Raw genomic sequence first — 20,964 nt, forward strand, 5'->3', positions numbered from 1 at the left:
TTCATCCATTTCTTCTTGTTTGCCTATCCATGGGAGTAATGGCCCTTTTTCTGCCCATTCAACTCTGGTTGACTGCTCAATATTTTCTTTCTTGCCTTCCCCTGTAACACTTGACATTGTCTTGTTTACTGCCAGTTATATTCAGGCTTTTCCTTCCCATTTGACTTAGGGTGGTATTTAGTTTATTCATCTTTGTAGGTTTATGTATTGATTTCAATAATTTTCTAGCATTTGAAATACTGGCCAGACATTTTAATCCAGGTATCTATTCACACCTATGGTATTTATTTTAGTGCATTCTTCTCGATATTAAATACCCTACTTCTGGGTGGTTATTATGTTTACATGATAATGATCTAATTCCTTAAACAAATAAACCAAATCTCTCTTTTTTGAGAAAGTGCACGCATGGGAGCATGCGCACATGCAGTGAAGGGGCAGAGGGAGAGGGAGAATATTAAGCAGGCTCCATGCCCAGCGCGGAGCCCTACACAGTGCTCAATCTCATCACCATGAGTTCATGATTTGAGCCAAAATCAAGAGTCAGACACCTAACCGCCTGAGCCACCCATATGCCCCCCAAATTTCTCTTGAATGAATGGGGGGCAGGGGTTGCAGAGGACAAAAGAGTAACCATATCATTGTCTCAAGAAATTAATGCTCCACCAAAAAAAAAAAAAAAAAAAAAATGCTTCAATAACTAAATCTCCAAGTTGTTTATAAATAAAGAGTAAAAATGTAGAATATACAGAAATTGCATTAAAATACAATTTCTTTTTACTTGGTGGTATTTCTAGTAAAGTTCTAAAGACTTAAAATCTAAGTACAAGATGGAAATTTATATCAAGAGCTTCATTTTTAAATGCTTTCCAAAAGAACACCAAGAAACATTTAGGATATTGGTTCTCAATGTCTGGTTACATTAAAATCTGCTATGGGGCTTTTCCATCATATATATCCCGCAGATTGTATGATTTAGTAAGACTAAGGTGGGGTGGGACTGGGATAGTGTTATTTTAAAATGTTTCTGATATGCATTAAATGTTAGAACTATTATTCTAGGATATTTTTAAAAACAAGTATATGTACATTGTTTTTATACATGTACATTTCAACTACTCTCACTCGTACAGTTTCTGTAGAACTGAAACATACAGAAGTGCTAAACTACTTTTGCAATAGAACATCAGAACCATTAAAAAAATTTTTTTTCTAAAATTTGTCTATCAAAATTAGCCTATGAAATTAAACATAAAACAAGTACCATTTAAAAACAGCAAAAAATCATTTATATATAATCTATGGTTTCTTTTTAAAAAGTCTAAAATCTAACAATACAGTAGGAATAATCTAATACATACAAAATTATTTTAGAAAATAATTTCTCAGTGAGAGCTTCAGCATCCTAAACACTTGCAAAAACGTAATAATATTTAGTTAAGAATAGACCTTTCCCAAAACTGCATTGTAACAAATATACTTAAAACCGGACTTATTTAAATGGTAATTGAGTGTTAAAATGACACCAGATACAACTAAAATATAAGCGTATTATCATAAAAAATTGTATAGCATTATGAGAAGAATGACAAGACAGGGACCTCAGCCTTCAAGATTTCTCACATGTCACTCTGGAAGACCATCGAGACATGTCAATTTTAAAAGAAAGTATTTTAGTTATGAAGCAGATAACGTGATGGAGAAAAAACACAGTAAATCAACCTTACCCATTCCAATCCGATAATATTAAAAATAATAAATCTGAGGACTAATCTATATAAAATGCTAATTACCATTATTAGAAGAAATTTGGTAACTACAGCTCTCATAAAATTTTGACATCACTGTAGCCATTTTTGAAATTTTATTCTTTAGATGCTTGGATTAATGAAGATGTGAATTAAATATAACCTCTCCATTTCAGCAGACTTCTTAAAGAGGCTGAGTCTTTTAATTTTCTTTAATTTCTTCACATTCCAATAAATTCCTATTGAATTTAAGCCAGAATAGATTAGTTGAACATTTTATAACTTTGTAAATTGTATTTAAACCCAGCATATTAATACACAAGCATAATTAGATTTCTTAGATAAATAGTTAAATCCTAAATTTGATGTATATTACACAAAGGGAATATTTCAAACTGTGAAGTCAGTCCCACTGGTGGCAAACTACTGCGAAAATGGTGAGTGTGCTGCGAAACGGTGGCCATCTCTACAGTGTACAAGAATTAAGTAGTCTCATTACATCCTCTTCTAGTTGGTTCTTCTGACTAGGATGCCAGAGAAAATTCAATTAAGGAAATCAATATCAAAAAAACCCCAAACCCCATGTTAACTTTATTACAGAAAACAAATAAGCCACAACTAATGCATGGCAGAAATAAGAAATAATGTCACCATGGTGTTTGATCAGCAGCATAGGAACGGACTCTGTGGAACTGGTAATTTAATGTCCAAAGATCAGGCAGTAATATAAATGAATTATGTGGGAAAAGTGGGATGGGGAAGTAAATATCAGAATGATACTGAATTTTTTACATTCAGTAAGAAGAAGACAGACTACTGTAGGCAGTCTGACAACAACCAAATGTTGTGGTTTGATTCATAAAATTTTAAACTCAAAACTTATAGAAAAATGTAAAATATTTAGCAAACTGGCTTTCTGGTAAGTCAAATGTTCACTGATAAATGAAGCTAATTTCTTAATTCTTTATGTAATTACAATGTGTCAATTGAGAAGCCAAGTGATTTAGCGTACGCATTAGGTTTACGTTTAAAAAATACTTTTTGGAACTTAGTATTTTAAAAAGTGTGTAACAGGTGTAGCAAGGCTTATCAAAAATCTTCAAAATTCATATTTTCCTCATCTCCAGTAATCTAGAAACCTATTAAAACATAACCTGAATCAAATTTTGAAGCTGTCTTTATTAAGATAAAAATACCATATGATCTATTTAAAACTCATTTTGCAAATAAATGTAGTCTTGGATAACTCAAAAGTACTGATCACTGCTTTTCTCCAGAATTCTGAGGCCTAAATGAACAAAAATGTATATACAGTTTTCTAGCTTTTAAGAAAAACACTTCTTTTTGTGTCATTAGAAAAGTTACCGCCAATGGAATATATTAATAGAGAAACAGCACAATTCTTATTCAGTACCTAAATTCTCTTAAGTAGAAGAATGAAAATTCACTTTCCCCCCATAGTTTATGTACTGGTCTATGGGACTTGGTACAGCAACACTATTGGCCTGATACTATCATAGATTTTGCTTAAATTTTGAGGGGAAAAAACTAAAAAATCCCGCAGGTCAAAACTGACTCATATAAATGGAAAGATTCCACTTAAATAAATGAAAAGCAATTTAAAATGCAAAATAAAAATGAATTAAGGCAGCTCTAAGAGAAAAAACTCATCCATTCAAAATAGTGCTACTTTAGTATAACTCACTCCTTAACATGTCATGTTTATAATCTAGGCATAGAAGCCAAAAATCAAAACAAGCATTGCAGTTATAATGCAGCATCAGGTGTTTACTTCAGCTGAATGGAAAATAATGGTCACGACTCAAATGAATGCTAATTTAATATGAATATATGCACCTTACCAGAGATGTTTATGTTTACTACCAAAGACGTCTTAGCAATTCCATATTCCTCACAAAGTCAGTATAATTGCTGTAAAAAAATCAACTGTGGTTCTGAATACCCATTCACAGTTGATCTCAACAACGTATCTGATGTAGGAGACTGGTTATCTGTGACAGGCAGAAGGATGTGGTGGTCCTCAGTTCCAAGCGGAAGAGATAGTGGTAAAGTCATATCAGAAGGCTTCACATCCAGTGTTTCTGATAAAGGACTTTTTTGTATAGAATCTTGTTCATTCAACGGATGATCCTCTATACTAGAATCTAGAAGTTTATCTGCACCTGAAATAGAAGAGAAAGAAATTTATGCTATCTTTGGAAACAAAACAAAAACTCTTAGATAGACTAAATCTGCTTAGCATTCCCAGAACTTACATTCCAACCTCCACAGCTTTACTCATGCTGTTTCTCTTATACTGATTTACCCTCATTATTTTTTTTTTTAATTTTTTAACATTTATTTATTTTTTGAGACAGAGAGAGACAGAGCATGAATGGGGGAGGGTCAGAGAGAGGGAGACACAGAATCTGAAACAGGCTTCAGGCTCCGAGCTGTCAGCACAGAGCCCGACGCGGGGCTCGAACTCACAGACCGCAAGATCATGACCTGAGCCGAAGTCGGCCGCCCAACCAACTGAGCCACCCAGGCGCTCCTGATTTACCCTCATTATTTACACAAGTCCAATATGGGCCTCAAGCTTAGGTTTAAGCACCAACTTGAACTTAAAAGGGATTTAACTGTTCTACACAAGGGTGAGCTGTTACCTATTTTACCACTCACTTGTCAATTTTTTGTATACTACCTTGTGACATCTGTCTCTTATTGCTACTGAACATTCTGCTTCATACTGGTATGGCCTCTGTTCTCAGACTAAACTCCTCAAGGGTAAATGCCAAATTATACTTCTCTGATTCCTTCAAAGTACTTAATAATAGTGCTATACACATAACAGATTTGTTCTCTGAACGTATTAATGAGTAGTTCATACTATTCTCTGAGTTCAAGTTCAGAGATACAGCACTTTTGTATATTTTTCAGAAGTGAGAAATTCCGCTCAAGGGCATAAATTATCACACCGATTATGATACACTTTTGCCTTCAAATTTTCCATGAGCTTTACCATGCTTCTGCCACCCCAAAGTTTTTACATGATTTCAATCTGTTTCATTAGATAAAACTGCATATTTGCTTTCATAAAACTAGAATTCTGTTCTTGCCTAATTACTCTTCAGTTCAACCAGCCAATACAACCTGCACTTCCTTATCCTGGTGACTCCCTTTACAATATTCTCTCTGCCTGGGAGGAACCCTCCTTTTCCCATCTCCATTCTCTGAACCCCTCTCTCCTTCAAGTTCCCTAGAATTAAGTTTTTCCAGTACTCACCTCAGAAGGACTTAATCTCTTCTTTAGCACTTCTGTCTCTACTATACCCTACATTTTGTCTTGTAATCACAGTTATATATTTAGATTTCTCGTCTCCTACACCAGATTGTAAACTCTTTAGGACTAAGACTGTGCGTTTTTCAACTTCGTATTATTCTGCAGTTATGTGTACTTTGGAGGCAGAGGCATTTAATGTTTGTTGAATTACTCACATTGCAGTTTTCATATGTTATTTCTTAATCCTTATGATGTCGCTGTTTACTATCAAAGACTTGTTAACATCTCTATACACTGAAGAAGCCTAGTATTTTGTTTTTAATTATGACAAACATAGTGAAACTTTTTCAAGGATTCATTTTAAGCAACAGACTTAAATTTTATAGTCTGGCTTTTCATTTTTTTTTTTTTTTTCATTTTTTTTTTTTTTCAACGTTTATTTTTTTGGGGACAGAGAGAGACAGAGCATGAATGGGGGAGGGGCAGAGAGAGAGAGACACAGAATCGGAAGCAGACTCCAGGATCCGAGCCATCAGCCCAGAGCCCGACGCGGGGCTCGAACTCACGGACCGCGAGATCGTGACCTGGCTGAAGTCGGACGCTTAACCGACTGCGCCACCCAGGCGCCCCCTGGCTTTTCATTTTTATGTAACAGTTTGGAGCTACCCATTTCCCTACTTCCTCTTACATGTTTCTGGATTCATGTGTTCATGATGCCCTTTTTGTCGCATAACTAATCCCCAGGTAACCCAGACTCTAGTCTGGAGAATAGTGATACACGTTTTGTTTATATATTCTTTCTTTCTTGTAACTTCATAAATCAGGTTTTTTTTTTTTTTAATTTTTTTTTTTCCAACGTTTATTTATTTTTGGGACAGAGAGAGACAGAGCATGAACGGGGAAGGGGCAGAGAGAGAGGGAGACACAGAATTGGAAACAGGCTCCAGGCTCTGAGCCATCAGCCCAGAGCCTGACGCGGGGCTCGAACTCACGGACCGCGAGATCGTGACCTGGCTGAAGTCGGACGCTTAACCGACTGTGCCACCCAGGCGCCCCATAAATCAGGTTTTTAAAAGAGGAAATATTTCAAGTACTGTTTATTAGATGGTCAATATGGAAAGAAATTTCTAGTGAACTTATCTACAAATTATAAAGCTACCTTCCTAATATGTATTTATCTAGTTTTTAACAATATGTATCTAATTTAAGTCGGACGCTTAACCGACTGCGCCACCCAGGCGCCGAGAGCCCTAAATTTTTAAAAAAAACACAAACATTTACCGGAATGGACTTTTGTTTTGTGCTTCTTTAAATTTTTAATATCTGTGTAAGAATTTCCACATAATTCGCAGATAAATGGCCTTTCTCCTGAAAAGCAAGTTAAAAAAGTTTAAACTCAATATTTTTGAAGCTAAGACAAAAATATCAATGTTTACGAATGCAGTGTAAACATTACTGTACTGTTTAAGTTTAGTTTCAAATTACCATTTAGTCACGTGGTTATAATATAGTCAAACAAAAACTTCCATACACATTAGGCGCTCTGTTATACTAAGCATCCCCATTTCAGGAAAAATTGAGCCCTTTTGTTAAGAGAAATTTAACTTACTCTTATTACTATTAGACATTTAGTGAGTGCCAGTTATATGCCAGATACTAAGAGGAACAGCTGGGGGAAAATATGTAAATATTTCTGCTTTCTGGCAGCCTACAAATTAGAAAATCCTGTACAAACAGTGACAGAATAAAATGCTACAAAATTATAATTCCTTCGAATAAGAACTATTCAATGCTTTACAAACTCTGAAGCCTAAGAGTGGAGAAGCCGCCAATAAATTTATTAAATGTCTACTAGGGGCTCATAGTATTCTAGACAGGAATAGCGAGAAATAATTTTCAAAATGACAAAGAAAATGAAAAGAGTCCATCTTCAAAGTGGCATTTTCCCTTGTTTTAATTTTTTTTTGTTCCATATTTTCTTCATATTATACAATACTCTTACAAGAAACATGTCAATTCTAACATTCATTCTAAAAACTTGCTTACTGAACACTACTTGATAAGAAAATCTAGTATTATCTTGGTATTATATATTCCTTTTCATTTCTTGGTACATCTTTGCAATTTAATCTAAGTCATCTAAAAACTATTACTATCTGGCATATTTTTTAGAAAATCTATACAATGCTAGACCCAACTTAATTAACACTACTCCAAATAACTAAAGAAACAAAGCAAACAGAAAGTTGATAGTTATACATTAAAATATTGCTATAGGTAGAGTACGACTAGAAACCATATAGTCCATAATGGTTTAAAAGTCAAGGTTTACATAAAAAGAAATTAGAGAGAACAAAAAATAATACGTTCTCCCTAAACACAGACCTGTATGGGATCGAAAGTGTTTGTTGAGCTCTCCTGAGGAAATAAAACTTTTCCCACAAATACCACATATGTATGGTTTTTCACCTAGATGGAAAATAAAAGATAGCGAAGTGGTGTACTATACCAATATAATATTTTATCAATTACAATAATCTAAAGTAACCTGTTCTAAAATACTGAATTAAAACCTCTTTATATTGTATTTTAGAGGTATCTTCAGTGTGATCCAACTTAGATTAGTAATTACACTGTTCATGTAACCTGATGCTTTTCATATAATAAAACTTTCTGCAAACATCCTTCTAGTAGACTAGAATTGGGCAAGAAGTTCAATTTTTATGATTACAAACGTGATTAAAAATTCATCAATCCAGGACTTTAGTTCTTGCTATCTACTATATTATTAAGAGGAATAAAATTATTTAGGAAAGACCTATTTTAAGAGGTACTCTATCAAAACTGAAAATCTTTGAGTACAACGTGCTTCAAAACTGGTATTTTGCACTTGAAGTAGCTGTTTAATTTGTGAATCTCAGAATGTCTGCATAGGAAAAGTCATAAAAATCAATGTTCTACCTAAACCCATCTTCACCCCTTAATTTCACTCTACTGTTTTATCCAAGGGAAGTGAAACAAGAGGCTAATGGGGTTTTTCTAAGGTCATAAAATACATTTCAACTCAAGTTTATATACCGTCAAAATTACCTGATTTTTAACGTATATAGTTACATAATTAAAAAATTCCATCCACTGTGTACTATCTTAGAAAATAAGTCTGCTTTTATAGCTAATATTTATGTGAAAACCACAAACACAAAAGGCTTCAAGAAGCACACACACAACAGATACACAACAAAATCTATAATCTACTTTCTGTAAGGGCTCAATTTCCCTTTCTTTTTACAACTTTCCTTATTTTAAACATCTCTGTCAAATTCTTACCTGTATGTTTTCGAGAATGAGTGATAAGAGAACTAGAGACAGCAAATGCCTTCCCACAAGTATCACACACATACGGCTTTTCTCCAGTATGCCTACGAACATGATAGGTCAATGTGCTGGCTTGAGCAAATCTCTGTCCACACCTATCACAGACATATGGCTTCTCTCCACTATGCTTCCTATTAGTAAATAAATAAAGTTATATAGTGGTAAGTAAAACAATTTGGATCCAATCTATATAGTAAGCATTTTTTATACAATTTTTCATGTAGTATTTTATTTCATATTAACAGACCAAGAATATATACTTAAAATCAACAGTTTCAATGTATACAAATCAAAAATAAATGTTTTGGCATAATGTTATCAAAACATTAGTTCTAAGGTAAGTTAAAAAAATTTTGCCGTCATCTTTATATGGTTGTCAAGTGTGTCCCTAATACCGCAGGCAATTATTTTCACTTGTCCATTCACTCACTCTTTAAAACTCTTTCCTTGGGGCGCCTGGGTGGCGCAGTCGGTTAAGCGGCCGACTTCAGCCAGGTCACGATCTCGCGGTCCGTGAGTTCGAGCCCCGCATCAGGCTCTGGGCTGATGGCTCAGAGCCTGGAGCCTGTTTCCGATTCTGTGTCTCCCTCTCTCTCTGACCCTCCCCCGTTCATGCTCTGTCTCTCTCTGTCCCAAAAATAAATAAACGTTGAAAAAAAAATTAAAAAAAAAAAAAAAAAACTCTTTCCTTAAACCTCCAGCAACTCCTCATCCATCCTTATCTTTAGCTGATGTCCTTGCTTCCTGTTTTACTGAGAAAAATTTAAGCAATCAGAAGAAAATTTCTACCATCTCAACCTTCCACCTATAGGCATCTGTACCTATGTATCTGTTGTTCTCATTAACTCTAACAGGAGGGTGACAATTCATCTGAATCCAAACACTCCCATTTGCATACTTAAGATATTATCTCTTTCCTACTCAATGGTAACACTCCTATAATTTCCTCCACAGTTCCTTTTTCCCATACAAATATACTGATGTCTCTGATCTTTAAAAAAAAGACCCTTTGGGGCACCTAAGTGGCTCAGTCAGTCAAGCATCGGACTTTGGGTCAGGTCATGATCTAGAGGTTAGTGGGTTCAAGCCCCGCGTCGGGCTCTGTGCTGACAGCTCAGAGCCTGGAGCCAGCTTTCGATTCTGTGTCTCCCTCTCTCCCTGCCCCTCCCCTGCTCACACTCTGGCTCTCTCTCTCTCAAAAATAAACACAAAAACAAAACAAAACAAAACAAAAAAACCTTGACCTCTCTTGCTCCTCCATTTCTTGGCTCCTCTTTATCAAAAATGTGAGTCTCCAACTGTTCCACTTTGATTTTTCTCTACTAGTCACAACTAACATTGCTTTTGTTGAGAGCACTGCTGACCTCTCACTTTGGTAAATCCAACAGTTAAGTCTCAATCTTCACCTCTCTATCACCAAATTTGACAAAACTGATTGTTCTCTTCTGGAATAATTTCCTTCACTTGGATTTCAGGGCAGTCTACTGTTGTCCTCCTATATTGGCTAGTCACCTCTGCTGGTTCTTGACTATCTCCCAGAATTTTTTAAGATTAGAGTGCCTCATGATTCAGTCCTTTTGATTGCTTCTCTATCCACATTCATTTTCTTGGTGACCTCATTCAGTATTACAGCTTTAAATATTATCTATATGCTGAAGACTCCCAAATTTGTATCTTCAGCTCAAACCAGTCCCCTGAATTACAGACTTACATAACCAACTGTCTATTGTACATCTCCATTCAGATGACTAAGAGCTCAAATTTAACATATTCAGATCTCTGCTCAAAATGCCTACACGCCCTCTTAAACTGCTCTATCCACAACTCTCTTCCATTTCAGTTCATGGTAATTCCATCTTTTCATGTGCTCAGGCTATAAATCTCAGAATCTTTGATTCTACCCTCTTTTCTATCATACCCCACATCCAATCTGCGGCAAATTCTTTAAAAATATGTCCAGAATCTGACTACTACTTATCTCTTCCATTGCCATCACTGTGGCCTAAATCATCATCACTCTCACTTGGATTTTATCTATAGCTTCCTGTTAATTTTGCTTCCATTCTTGCAATCTTACAATTGTTTTCCAATATAGCAGCCAGAGCCACCCCTTAAAATGTAAGCAAGATAAAAAAAAAAAAAAAAATGCAAGCAAGATCATATCACCTATTTCTCATTCTGATCTTATTTCTCTCCTTCACTTACTCCCCTCCAGCCACCATGGCTTCCTCTGGTTCCTTCACTATGCTAAGAAAATTTAATGGTAGAACCACAATTAGAACTCTACCGTCTTGAATACTAACACAGTAGTCTATTCATAAGACTAAGGTGAATGCCAGACTCAAAGATCAAACAACTTTTTTTTTTTTTTTACCTTGCATGAATCTTGAGATTGCTAGAAGTTGCAAATTGTAAATTGCATACATCACATTTATAGGGTTTTTCCTCACCATGATGCATACGACTATGGAAGACTAGCTGGCATTTCTGAGCAAATCCTTTATCACATAATTCACATTTGTATGGCTTCTCACCTAAAAGAACAAGCAAATAAAATTTATATTTAAAAGGAGATATTGTTTTAGTTGCTTAAGCCACATAGGCTTTCAAAAGAGTTCATCAACAGTACTATTTTCAGTATTCGGAAATTGTTAACTGCTAGAGGTAACAAAGCAAACAGAAACTTTCTTCCAGATCAACTATCAAAACCTTGATAGAATTAAAAGAAATCAATGTTTCTCAATTCATAATAGTGAAAAGGTGGTCAATGAAAGAAATACATATTGCATCTTAAAAGGTACAAATCTAAGTGTACCAAACAAAAGTAAATGCAGAGGCTGAAGAATGAAATGTGCATGTAATGCTAAGAAACGTGTTCAGAAGTTGACAAAGATTAGGAAGCAGGAGGTGAGATGTACTGGCAAAATCTGAGAACTGTACTGAGTTGTAATTACTTTTCCCCTTTATCAGTTCTCTTAATCTTTGTCTCTGTTAAATACTTAGCAAGCTAGAATCAAGTATATGTTCATTTTAACTATGAAGGAAAACGGTATACACAGGTCATACATTAGGACTTCAGAGTATCAGCTGCAATAAAACAAAATAGCCATTAAATACTTGGTCACAATTAGAAAGAAATTTTCAACAGTCTTAACATGCTAAGCAAATATTTTTGTGAATACAAGTATATACCAAATGTTGGTCACAGTCAACACTGTATATTAATATGTACTGTACAAAAATATTATTTCAGTCACAGTATAAAAGCAGTTATATCTCCCACAAACCAGTCTTACCTGTATGAGTTCTTACATGCGTTTTCAGCTGGTTACATTGCGTAAATGCCTTTCCACACAAGTGGCAGACATAAGGTTTAACTCCTTTATGTATTCTCATGTGCCTTCTCAAGCTGCTGGCTTCTGAAAACACTTTCCCACATGTGTTACACATTGGCTTGGCCTTGGAATACCTCTGATCCAGCTCTTCCCCAGAGCTCTCCAGCTCATAAGAATTCTTCACACTGGCTATATTAGACATAGAATGTTCTTTCAGAGCACAGTTTGGCTGTGATTTTCCACGTTTCCGTTTCACTGTAACAGTTTGCACAATATCTTGTGCTGGAAAAGTATTTTCCACAACTGATGTCAACTCGAGTTCTGAATTATCATTTCTTTGTGCAACTTGTTCTATTACAGGACTGGACAATTTATTTGCATCTAAGAATAATTCAACAGATGCATTCTCTAAAATGTCACTGGGATATTGCACTGTTTTATTCTGTCCTGTTTTCTGGGAGTTGAAGGCCTTCTTCTTCTTTTTCGTTTGAGATGACTTCTTTGCTAAAGCCCCTTGTTTATTAGGATTTGCCTGAACTAAATCTGTAGACACTTCTGATTTTTCCCGACTGTTATAATCCCGTAGAGTAAGGAGACAAGTCTGTTGATTCAATTCAATGTTTCCAGTAATACTAGATATCTCTGTAGAAGAGGGATTAGCAATAAAAGCAAAATCTTCCATCTTTATTTTACATTTAGTGACCACCTCTTCCACTTTGAGATAGTCAGCAGCCTGATGAATTTCTTTAACATTCCAACTGTAAGGAAACAAGGCTAAATGACAATATTCTGAACAAATAAAAACTATTTGTGAAACAGAGCTGCACATATATTTCAATGTCTTTTAAAGACCTAACGAAGCAGAATGATGAAAAAGGCATAACTAAAAGAATAAACTTACAAAAATTCATTCACTCATTCAGAATAATCTTTAGGCAAAAATCTCCACTTTTACAGAACTTCAAAAGATGAAAAATAATGGTTATTCATAACTACAAATGTACCACTATAAGAAAATGTTAAAATTTCTGTGTGTTTTAAAAAACACTTGGAACACAAAAGTAGCTGTTGGCAACTTACTGCCTCCTCCCATTCATCCTGAGGCCTATTCAGATAGCAACTACCTTTTCTGGGATTGGCAACAGCAAGAGTCTAAAAAATTGTTTCCTACCTTCCTCTGCTCCCCTGTGAGGGACTTTAACGGTGCTTCTCAAACTTTCCCGTGCATGTGAGTCACCCAGGTATCTTGTTAAATGAGGATTCAGGTTCAGTAGATCTGTGACGGGACCCAAGTGTCTGCATTTCTAACACAGTTGCTGGTGATGCCAGTGCTGCTCGTTTACTGATTACACTTCAATGGAACAAGGTTTCAGAAAGCTCTAACAACCCTCCCGCCTGTGTGTGATACTCAACCCATGTTAGTTGGAGAGTCCGTCATTATTAGAACTATATAGAAAGACTTAAGTTCACCCTGTTCAACATTCTAGTCAGTATTTACTGAGCATCTACCATGTGTGGTACACTAAGAGGGATATTAAGAAATAAGAAATAGTCCCTGCACTCCAAAAGTTTACAATGTAGTGAAAAATTGTTTGATTACTCTAGCACTGGCTCTGGCATTACTAGGTGAGCTAATTAGGGTAAGTCAGCACCTGTTGGCACTTTGCTTTTCTTAGCTATAAAATCTGAGAGTTGAGTTGGTATTAACATGAAAATAGGACCCTTTTATAATTATCTGAGGATGGATACACACACACACACACACACACACACACACACACACACACACCTTTCAAGTAATCTTCCTGCTCTTTTCCCCAAATATTATTTAACTCTTCAGAAAAAATTTTAAAAAATCTTTTCCTTTTTCCCACATGATTATATGAGCCAGAAAAAAGTTTTAGTCATAGCTAATAATACAATTATAGTACTATTAATATATCTTTATATTTTTTTTAAGAAGAGTAAAATTTGAAATGAAATTAAACATTAACTAGCTCATGAACCACTAACTAGCTCATGAACCACTCAGGTCTTTGAAGGTATACTACAGTATTTACAGATCTCTATCCATTTTCTCATCAACTGATGAAAACTTCTTCACCTCAAGTGGCACCTGTATGTTTCCTCTTTTTAAATTTAGTTTTCCATTGGCTTTTATTATACACATAGTTATTTTCTCAGCTCATTATAGATTAAATAGATTTATAGGCCCGTTTGGAAACCTAATCACAAGTTTAGGGAACATTTTATTCTCTAGGAAAATATACCTAAAGTTCCTAAATATAGTACAAATAAACTTTAAGAATATAATCTATTTGCAAATGGAGTCTTTCCCCTAGATAAGAAAATATTAAAGATTTCTTATGTCCCTTAGCTATAATTTTGGAATACACAACGGATGATCTTTGTAATGAAGTTAATTCTATATTTGCAAAGATATAACACAAATAGCCCAAATATAAACACAATCTTGTTCATCTTTTATACGAAATATTTTTAGCATGCATACAGTAGCACTGTCACTTTCTAAAAACGTTACCTTTGTCCTTAAGTATTTTTATTAATTTTGTTACATAGTCTATTATTACTACAATAAATGAGAGACAGCACTAGAATGAAACCAAATTTATCACTCATTATACTTAGGTCTCAAATTATAATTGTGCTTAGTGATCCATACAGTGAACTACCAAACACATAACAAGGTCTGGTAGTCTTTAAGACCAATATAAACTAGCAATGAGATGCACACTAATCGTTCAGTACTGACACAGTATTTCATACCAATTATTCATCTATTTCATAAACAAACTATAATCTCAGTTACAGTTAAGAGAACCAATCAGCAGTTGCTTACACCAATGACTAATCTGCTTTTGTTTACAAGCATGAAGTTACAGTGCTTGCAAACCTGCTTTCATCTTTTGAACAGTCACTGAAAGTCATTTAATTACATGCTACAAGGTATGTGGCTAAATGCTTTACATGAATAGTTTATTTAATCCTCAAGACAGGTCTCTGCAATCTGTAATAATCCCATTTTACGTACAAATGAAGGCTCAGATGTACAAAGACATTAAGTAATTCATCCAAGATCACAGAGGTTAGAATAAGATTTGACCAAGGTAATCTGGCTCCTGAGTCCACTTAATTCTCTATTATTTTGCTTTCTTCACTAAGTTTAATCACTAAATTATACACTTTCTACTTTTGATGTAAGTCTTCTCACATTTGTGGTGGGGCTCAAACAACTAGTTCCCAGGAAAGGTATGTTATCAAAAAAGACTGAACAAAAATCTGGCTCTTTTTCACACTGGTGCTTTGCATGAAGGCTCAAAGTAAGCTGCTCTTCAGTGTGTTCAAATCAATTCAAGATTATTTGGAAAAGTTAATTGAGAATGGGAAACTATTAAGTCGAAGATCAAGCAAAATTCACTGGTTTTGTGGTTATTTTACATAATGTGCTCTAAATATTTAGATGAGGCACCTGTAGAGTCAACTATTCAGTAAATTTAAATAATTTGTCATGTAGATTAATCTGACACTCGTGTGTTCCTTTAATCAACCCACAAAGAACTGACTTGAAAATCTCATTATGTTAAAATTTAAAAATAATTCAAAAATAGTGTGTTTCCTTTTCAAAAGAATTAAGGAACATTTTGATTCTAGCTTTTTAAAGAAGTATATTTCCACAATAAGTTGCAATGTAAAACAGAGAGAAGGATTCTGCTTAATATCTATGTGTATATATAGAGATCATCTGGAAAATGAAAGATTTTTATCAAAATGTTAATAGTAATTATCAGTGGACGGCAAAATTTCAGGTGTTTCCTTTTTGTTTCTTTCCTGATTTTTCTCCAAAAATTGTGGAGTTAAAGGGAGAGAGGAGAGTAGAAGAGAGAAAATAAACGAAACTAATGTTCAATGGGAAGTAGGCCTTCAAGTAAATCCTTGATCTTCACACTAATACCAAGGGAGTTACTACAATCTCATTTTTACAGATGGAGAAACTGAGGCCCTCAGAGGTTGCATCTTGCTCAAAGACATACAGTGACTGACAGGCTAGATCTAATTCTAAAGAGCATACCTGTTTATGTCAGATTATGACTTCCATAAGAGATGGAGGAAAGAAGACAGGAATAATTTGATTGGTTTCTCTTTCCTTTTATCCCCTCTACCTTTCCCTCCACAACTAGTAAATTCATCAGGATTAAATTAATTATACAGTCCACTATGCATGGGAGACACAAGTGACTGCATTATTAAATTCCTCAGAACCTACTTCCCGTTAGTGGAGTGACAGCATTAAGCGTTTCAGAGAAGCATTCTAGCACCTTGGATCTGGGGTAAGCATTAGTACTAATAGCTTTACAGAGGTAACAGGAGTCACTGCCATTTACACTCCAAGGAAATTATTTTCTTGAATCAAGATCAGGAAGAGGTCCTGCACATTGCTATCTATGGTTAGAAATGGGAATACATGAAATGAACACAGAGGATCATCCTTCTTCATCCACACTCCCCTACTACCTCAAGCACGTTAAGAGGTAGGGGACAGAATGAGGAAGAGAGAAGATCAGAGGAATATAAAGACCAAGGAAACTGGAATTCACTTCGAATTCATTATGTATGATCTTCAAGTTTCCATAACTGAAATGGCAGGTTTTGCTTCAGCACATAAATCAAACGTGTCAGAAAAAAAGGCTTTAATCTAATTAGCATCTGTGCTTTTTGCGCTTAAGAAATGTAGTCTTTTCATCCCAAATCAGTAATACTGACATCTTTATTAAAAACAACAATAGCGGGGCACCTGGGTGGCGCAGTCGGTTAAGCGTCCGACTTCAGCCAGGTCACGATCTCACGGTCCGTGAGTTCGAGCCCCGCATCAGGCTCTGGGCTGATGGCTTGGAGCCTGGAGCCTGTTTCCGATTCTGTGTCTCCCTCTCTCTCTGCCCCTCCCCCGTTCATGCTCTGTCTCTCTCTGTCCCAAAAATAAATAAAAAAAAAAAAAAACAAAAAAAACAAAACAATAGCATTGTGCACAGCAATATATGAAGTTAAGGGACTGAATGGAAAAGCTACAAATATACTTTAGCTCTAAAGACCGTTGACTAGCTTTTAGAAATGAAAACAAAATGTGTACTTTACCTGTCAAGATTTAAAGTTCCTGTGTATATAAACTCCAACAGTTTCTGAAATCCATCAGCCTTCACTTGACTCTGATCAAGGAAGACATTGTTCTCAGAAGTGCTTCTGTAGATCGCACCAAAATACTCACTAAATGAGGCAAGGACATTTCTATGAGCTTTAAACTGGAATTCCCCAATCACTACGGTGCAGTCACAAAGAAAACCTGCTTCCCGCTGTTTGTTCAGTCTCTCTAAAAGGTGCTCACAGTGGTGCGAATACTGCATTTTGATATCAGAATGGAATTTTACCCTTGTTCTAAAAGACAAAAAGAGACAGTAAGTCAGTAACCCTAAGTTTTCATCAAACGTTTCACCCAAGCAATTGGTAAGGGGAGAAGGGACATAGAACATGAACAAGAATAAAGTCCTCACTCGCTGCCCCCACAGAAAATTCTTATCAAACAGATTAGTTAAAAACGCTGAAGGCTAAGTGTCTATCTTTGGCCAACTAACACAATCGTTTGGACACATCAATATATGGCGATGCGTGAAAACACTTCCACGAGCTGAAAAAAAAGCACCGCAAGATTTCACGCTTTGCAGCAGTTGAACCTCCAGACTTCCAAGCTCAGTACGCATGCATGTGTTGGGGAAAAAATTAACAAACCACTAAGAAATGACTCCTTTGGACAGATGAGGAAAAAAACACAGTATGAGTTCTTTAAAACCGCTCTCAAATCCCCACAACCTGTTAGTTTTCCGTGGTGCACAGAGTTGCTTCAAAACGCGGGGCGGGTGCCCAGGAGGCGGAGAAGGAGCAGAGAGCCAGAGTTGTCAAGGTTCCGTCACTCGCCCGGAGGAGGCCACACCCCCTCTCATCCCCCTCCCGACGGCAACGGAGAGTGACAACCAAAGCCAGTGTCTCCCGGCTTCTGCCGCACTGCCCTTCGGCCAGCTCCCACGACTACCTCGGGTTCCCACAGCAGAGGTTGTGGCCAAAGCCAACACCGGGGCTGCCTCGCCCAAGCTTTCCATGTTAATATCTCCGCCTCGACCTGAATTCAAACTCCATGAAGCCTGCTCACTCCTGACGCCGCGTCCGGAGAAAGCAGGATTGACAAGCTGGGGCGTGAAGAAAGACTCACCTAGAGCAAATCAAGGGGCAACAGTTTCTTCACGCTCTCTCCGCCATCTTGGAAGGACGTCACCGCTCCCCGCTCCGCCTCTTCCTTCTTCCTCTACGGAGACATCATATCCGGCCCGGGCGTCCAGAGGAAACGCTGGAGGCTCTGGGACCTTGGAAGTCTGGTACCGGCGAGGACGGACCGGGCTGGATCGCAGATATTTCGCTCTCCTGCATACCAGGGTCTCCAGCGAAACTGCGAACGTCATGGATACGGGACTTAAGGGTTCATTCACAGCGACCCGCTTGTCTTCCTCATTCTAAACATTCTGGTCTGCCGATAGTCAGCATCTCGCGTTCAGGGCCGAGGTCGGGCAGCACCGCCCGAAAGCCCTCTTTCCGGGAGCCAGATTGCGCACTGCATGCTGGGGCTTGTAGTTTCTTGGTTTCTCCCATCATCCTCTCCTTCCTCGGGACCCCCGAGAGTGGGGACAGCTGCTTTGTGTCCTTAGGCTCCTGGCCATAGAGGATTTTTGAACCGAGACTGGTCACTCCTTTTCAGTTTATGTACCCAAAAGCTCTTGAGAACCCTTAATTGTGTTTGCACCAGCCAACTATAGCTTAGTTCTCAGGATATCCTTACCTGGTGTTAAAAGTCTGAGATGCAAGAAAACGGGGCAAAGCAGTAGGGCACCTGGGCACACGCAACATTGCAGGAAGGTGGGCTTTATACCGCAAAAGGTTCTGCGTCTGGACCAGGAATATTTTAACGTAATAATTTACATCGAATTCAGGTTTTGTACAGTGAAAGAAAAGAATGCCAGTTATCTGTGTAACATACAAGAGGCACAGAAACAGTAGGATAAGTCATGTTGATATTTTAGGGTGAATTTTCCCCTAGTACTTACGGATATCATAGTTCTAAGAAAACCAGAACTACATTTATTCTTGTTAAAGATGTGTCAGGACCATAGACTATTTACTCATGACTTCATTTTAAAAGACAGTCTCAACTGGAATTTACCCATTTCTTCTGAGATTTTTTTCAACGACACTTTGCTCTTTAACTTCTTTTCTCTAGGCGGTAAGAAATATATTTGTGAATAAAGCCACTACCATAAAGTTTATAAGGGGAAAAGTTGAGGCTGGCTCTAGATTACACCTTTATGATTCCACTTTTATATTTTGTTGAAACCTTTTTCGGTAGTTCATTCAGAAATATGAGTCTCTACCAGGTGTTAAGCACGACACTAAGTATGTATAAAATAAGACTAAAACATGGTCTCCCGGCAATGAGGAATTTGCAGTCTGAAGGGGAAAACTAATGGAAAACCACATGACTTGTAACACAAAAGGTGCTTAGGAGGCAACAAGGCTAACAGTTTTAACATACAGCTCCTCTCTAGGCTGTATGTTACATTATTTTTAAGTAGTAGGTTGTGATTTGAATTTTTTTTTTTTTGAAGCACTTCCACATGGCAAGCTGTCAATAAAAACATTTGCTGAATAACATAACCAGGGTGAAAGTTTAAATTCTCACTGTTCAGTAAGTTGCTATTAAGAATGTGTTTTAAAAATCTGGAATAATTGGTGAGAACCACATGGCTCCGTTTCTCGTGAACCCTGTAGAGAAAAAAAAAAAAAAAAAAGCTGTTTCCGCCCGGTTTCGAACCGGGGACCTTTCGCGTGTTAGGCGAACGTGATAACCACTACACTACGGAAACTCCGCTAGGTGTTGTGGTTCAGAAAGTCCTCCATATGGAAGTAGTAATTAGGAGTTCACAGGCACGTAATATTGAGATAGCTTTTAACAGGAAAAATAAAACAATCAGAAAAGGAAAATAACGAAATGTTTCATTGTATAGTGCTGAAACTATACCAAAAGTTGGAAATTGCATGCACTTTTTTTCAGACTCTTAGGTACCGCTGCAGAAACTAGGCACTCGCTCCTTGCCCTTCCTTTGGGTAACACTTCTGTGGGAAAGAAATGTTTTATTTTGTATCCTTTCCTGGAGAGACGTTGCTCAGAAGGCAGGGTGTAGTGCGGGGCTTCAGTGGCCTCCCTCCTCTTGCAGAGGCTTGCAGCACCAAGTGCCACGGCTGTTACTTAGGTGACCCTTTCAACCTCTGGTGGAGAGACAAGTAAATAGCTTTTGAATTTCCTCCCCTGCTTTCAGAGACCAACCAGAGGTTCGAACTTGCTGAGGTGTTTTTAAATCCTCAACATAGTGTGTAAAATTGAGGGGGTAAAAGATCAGACACCAAAGATGCACTTTTTGGCACACAATGTACTTAAATTTTTCTAAACCTAAACTTCATAGGACCTAAGGAATATCACTTTTCTTGCAAAGAGGCAGACACATCCTTATGCCTAAAAATCACGTCTTTTTTTTTTTAAGTGTTTATTTTGAGAGAGAGACAGCAGAGTGGCGGAGTGGCAAGAGGCAGAGAAAGAAGGAGAGAGAGAGAGAGAGAGAGAGAGAGAATCCCAAGTAGACCCTGCACAGTCAGTGCAGAGCCGGATGCGGGGCTCCAACTCAGGAAACCGTGAGACCATTACCTGTATTTTTTAGGAAATAGGAATGACCTTCATATTACATGGGGGATAACCAGATGAGATTGCTAAAAATGAATCAATCCAAAAAAGTGAGCTTCTACCATTTTGGTTTTGACTACATTTTGCTTAGAAACTGCAGGAAAGAAGCGCAACAAAGTATTTGCCTGGTGTATAGAAACATTAATAAAAGTATATAGAGCCCACTTTAAATCCTAGCATTCTTTCCTTTGTGTTTTCAAAAGTTGACAAGGGTTTCCAGAAGCACAAACCGGGGTCTTCTGTGACAACTTTCTCTAGTCAAATCTTCCCACCTTTTCCTAGGTTCAAGGGCACATTCTAGAACTTTCAACATGCCCATGGACAGACATATTAACCAGAATTCAAAGGCTTTGGAAAAGAAAACTTTTTATG

The 20,964-nt window shown here is 36.9% G+C and overlaps 1 protein-coding gene and 1 non-coding gene across 5 annotated transcripts; both read right to left on the bottom strand.

Annotated features, from left to right (window-relative positions):
- Positions 1 to 1,461: 1,461 nt before the first annotated feature.
- On the bottom strand, positions 1,462 to 18,402 carry MYNN (myoneurin). Of its 4 annotated transcripts, XR_006299432.1 has the most exons (9): positions 18,019 to 18,399; positions 16,893 to 17,189; positions 11,703 to 12,499; positions 10,781 to 10,940; positions 8,359 to 8,537; positions 7,417 to 7,500; positions 6,313 to 6,399; positions 3,611 to 3,931; positions 1,462 to 1,987 (listed from the first exon to the last, which is right to left on the bottom strand). XR_006299432.1 is itself a non-coding variant. In XM_043594944.1 (8 exons), the coding sequence occupies exons 2-8, from the start codon at positions 17,156 to 17,158 to the stop codon at positions 3,669 to 3,671; spliced, it is 1,836 nt and encodes a 611-aa protein (XP_043450879.1). In that variant the 5' UTR covers positions 17,159 to 17,189; positions 18,019 to 18,399; the 3' UTR covers positions 1,462 to 3,668. The 4 variants fall into 4 exon arrangements, 2 of the variants coding, with proteins under 2 accessions (XP_043450879.1, XP_043450880.1); XR_006299433.1 differs by lacking the exon at positions 7,417 to 7,500 and having other exon boundaries at positions 18,019 to 18,402; XM_043594944.1 differs by having other exon boundaries at positions 1,462 to 3,931.
- Positions 18,403 to 19,647: 1,245 nt separating this feature from the next.
- TRNAV-AAC lies at positions 19,648 to 19,720 on the bottom strand. Its single transcript has one exon. It is a non-coding gene; the product is annotated as a tRNA-Val (tRNA).
- Positions 19,721 to 20,964: the final 1,244 nt, after the last annotated feature.

The sequence above is a fragment of the Prionailurus bengalensis genome, chromosome C2 (assembly GCF_016509475.1).
Source record: "Prionailurus bengalensis isolate Pbe53 chromosome C2, Fcat_Pben_1.1_paternal_pri, whole genome shotgun sequence".
Taxonomy (NCBI): domain Eukaryota; kingdom Metazoa; phylum Chordata; class Mammalia; order Carnivora; family Felidae; genus Prionailurus; species Prionailurus bengalensis.

Bases quoted from the DNA above. Each gene is read 5' to 3' on its own strand.
- MYNN (XM_043594944.1), bottom strand. From the start codon at position 17,158: ATGCAGTATTCGCACCACTGTGAGCACCTTTTAGAGAGACTGAACAAA. The intron at 12,500-16,892 runs GTAAAGTACACA...GTTTCCTTACAG, and splicing joins GGAACTTTAAATCTTGACAG to TTGGAATGTTAAAGAAATTC. The intron at 10,941-11,702 runs GTAAGACTGGTT...TTGTTCTTTTAG, and splicing joins GCATGTAAGAACTCATACAG to GTGAGAAGCCATACAAATGT.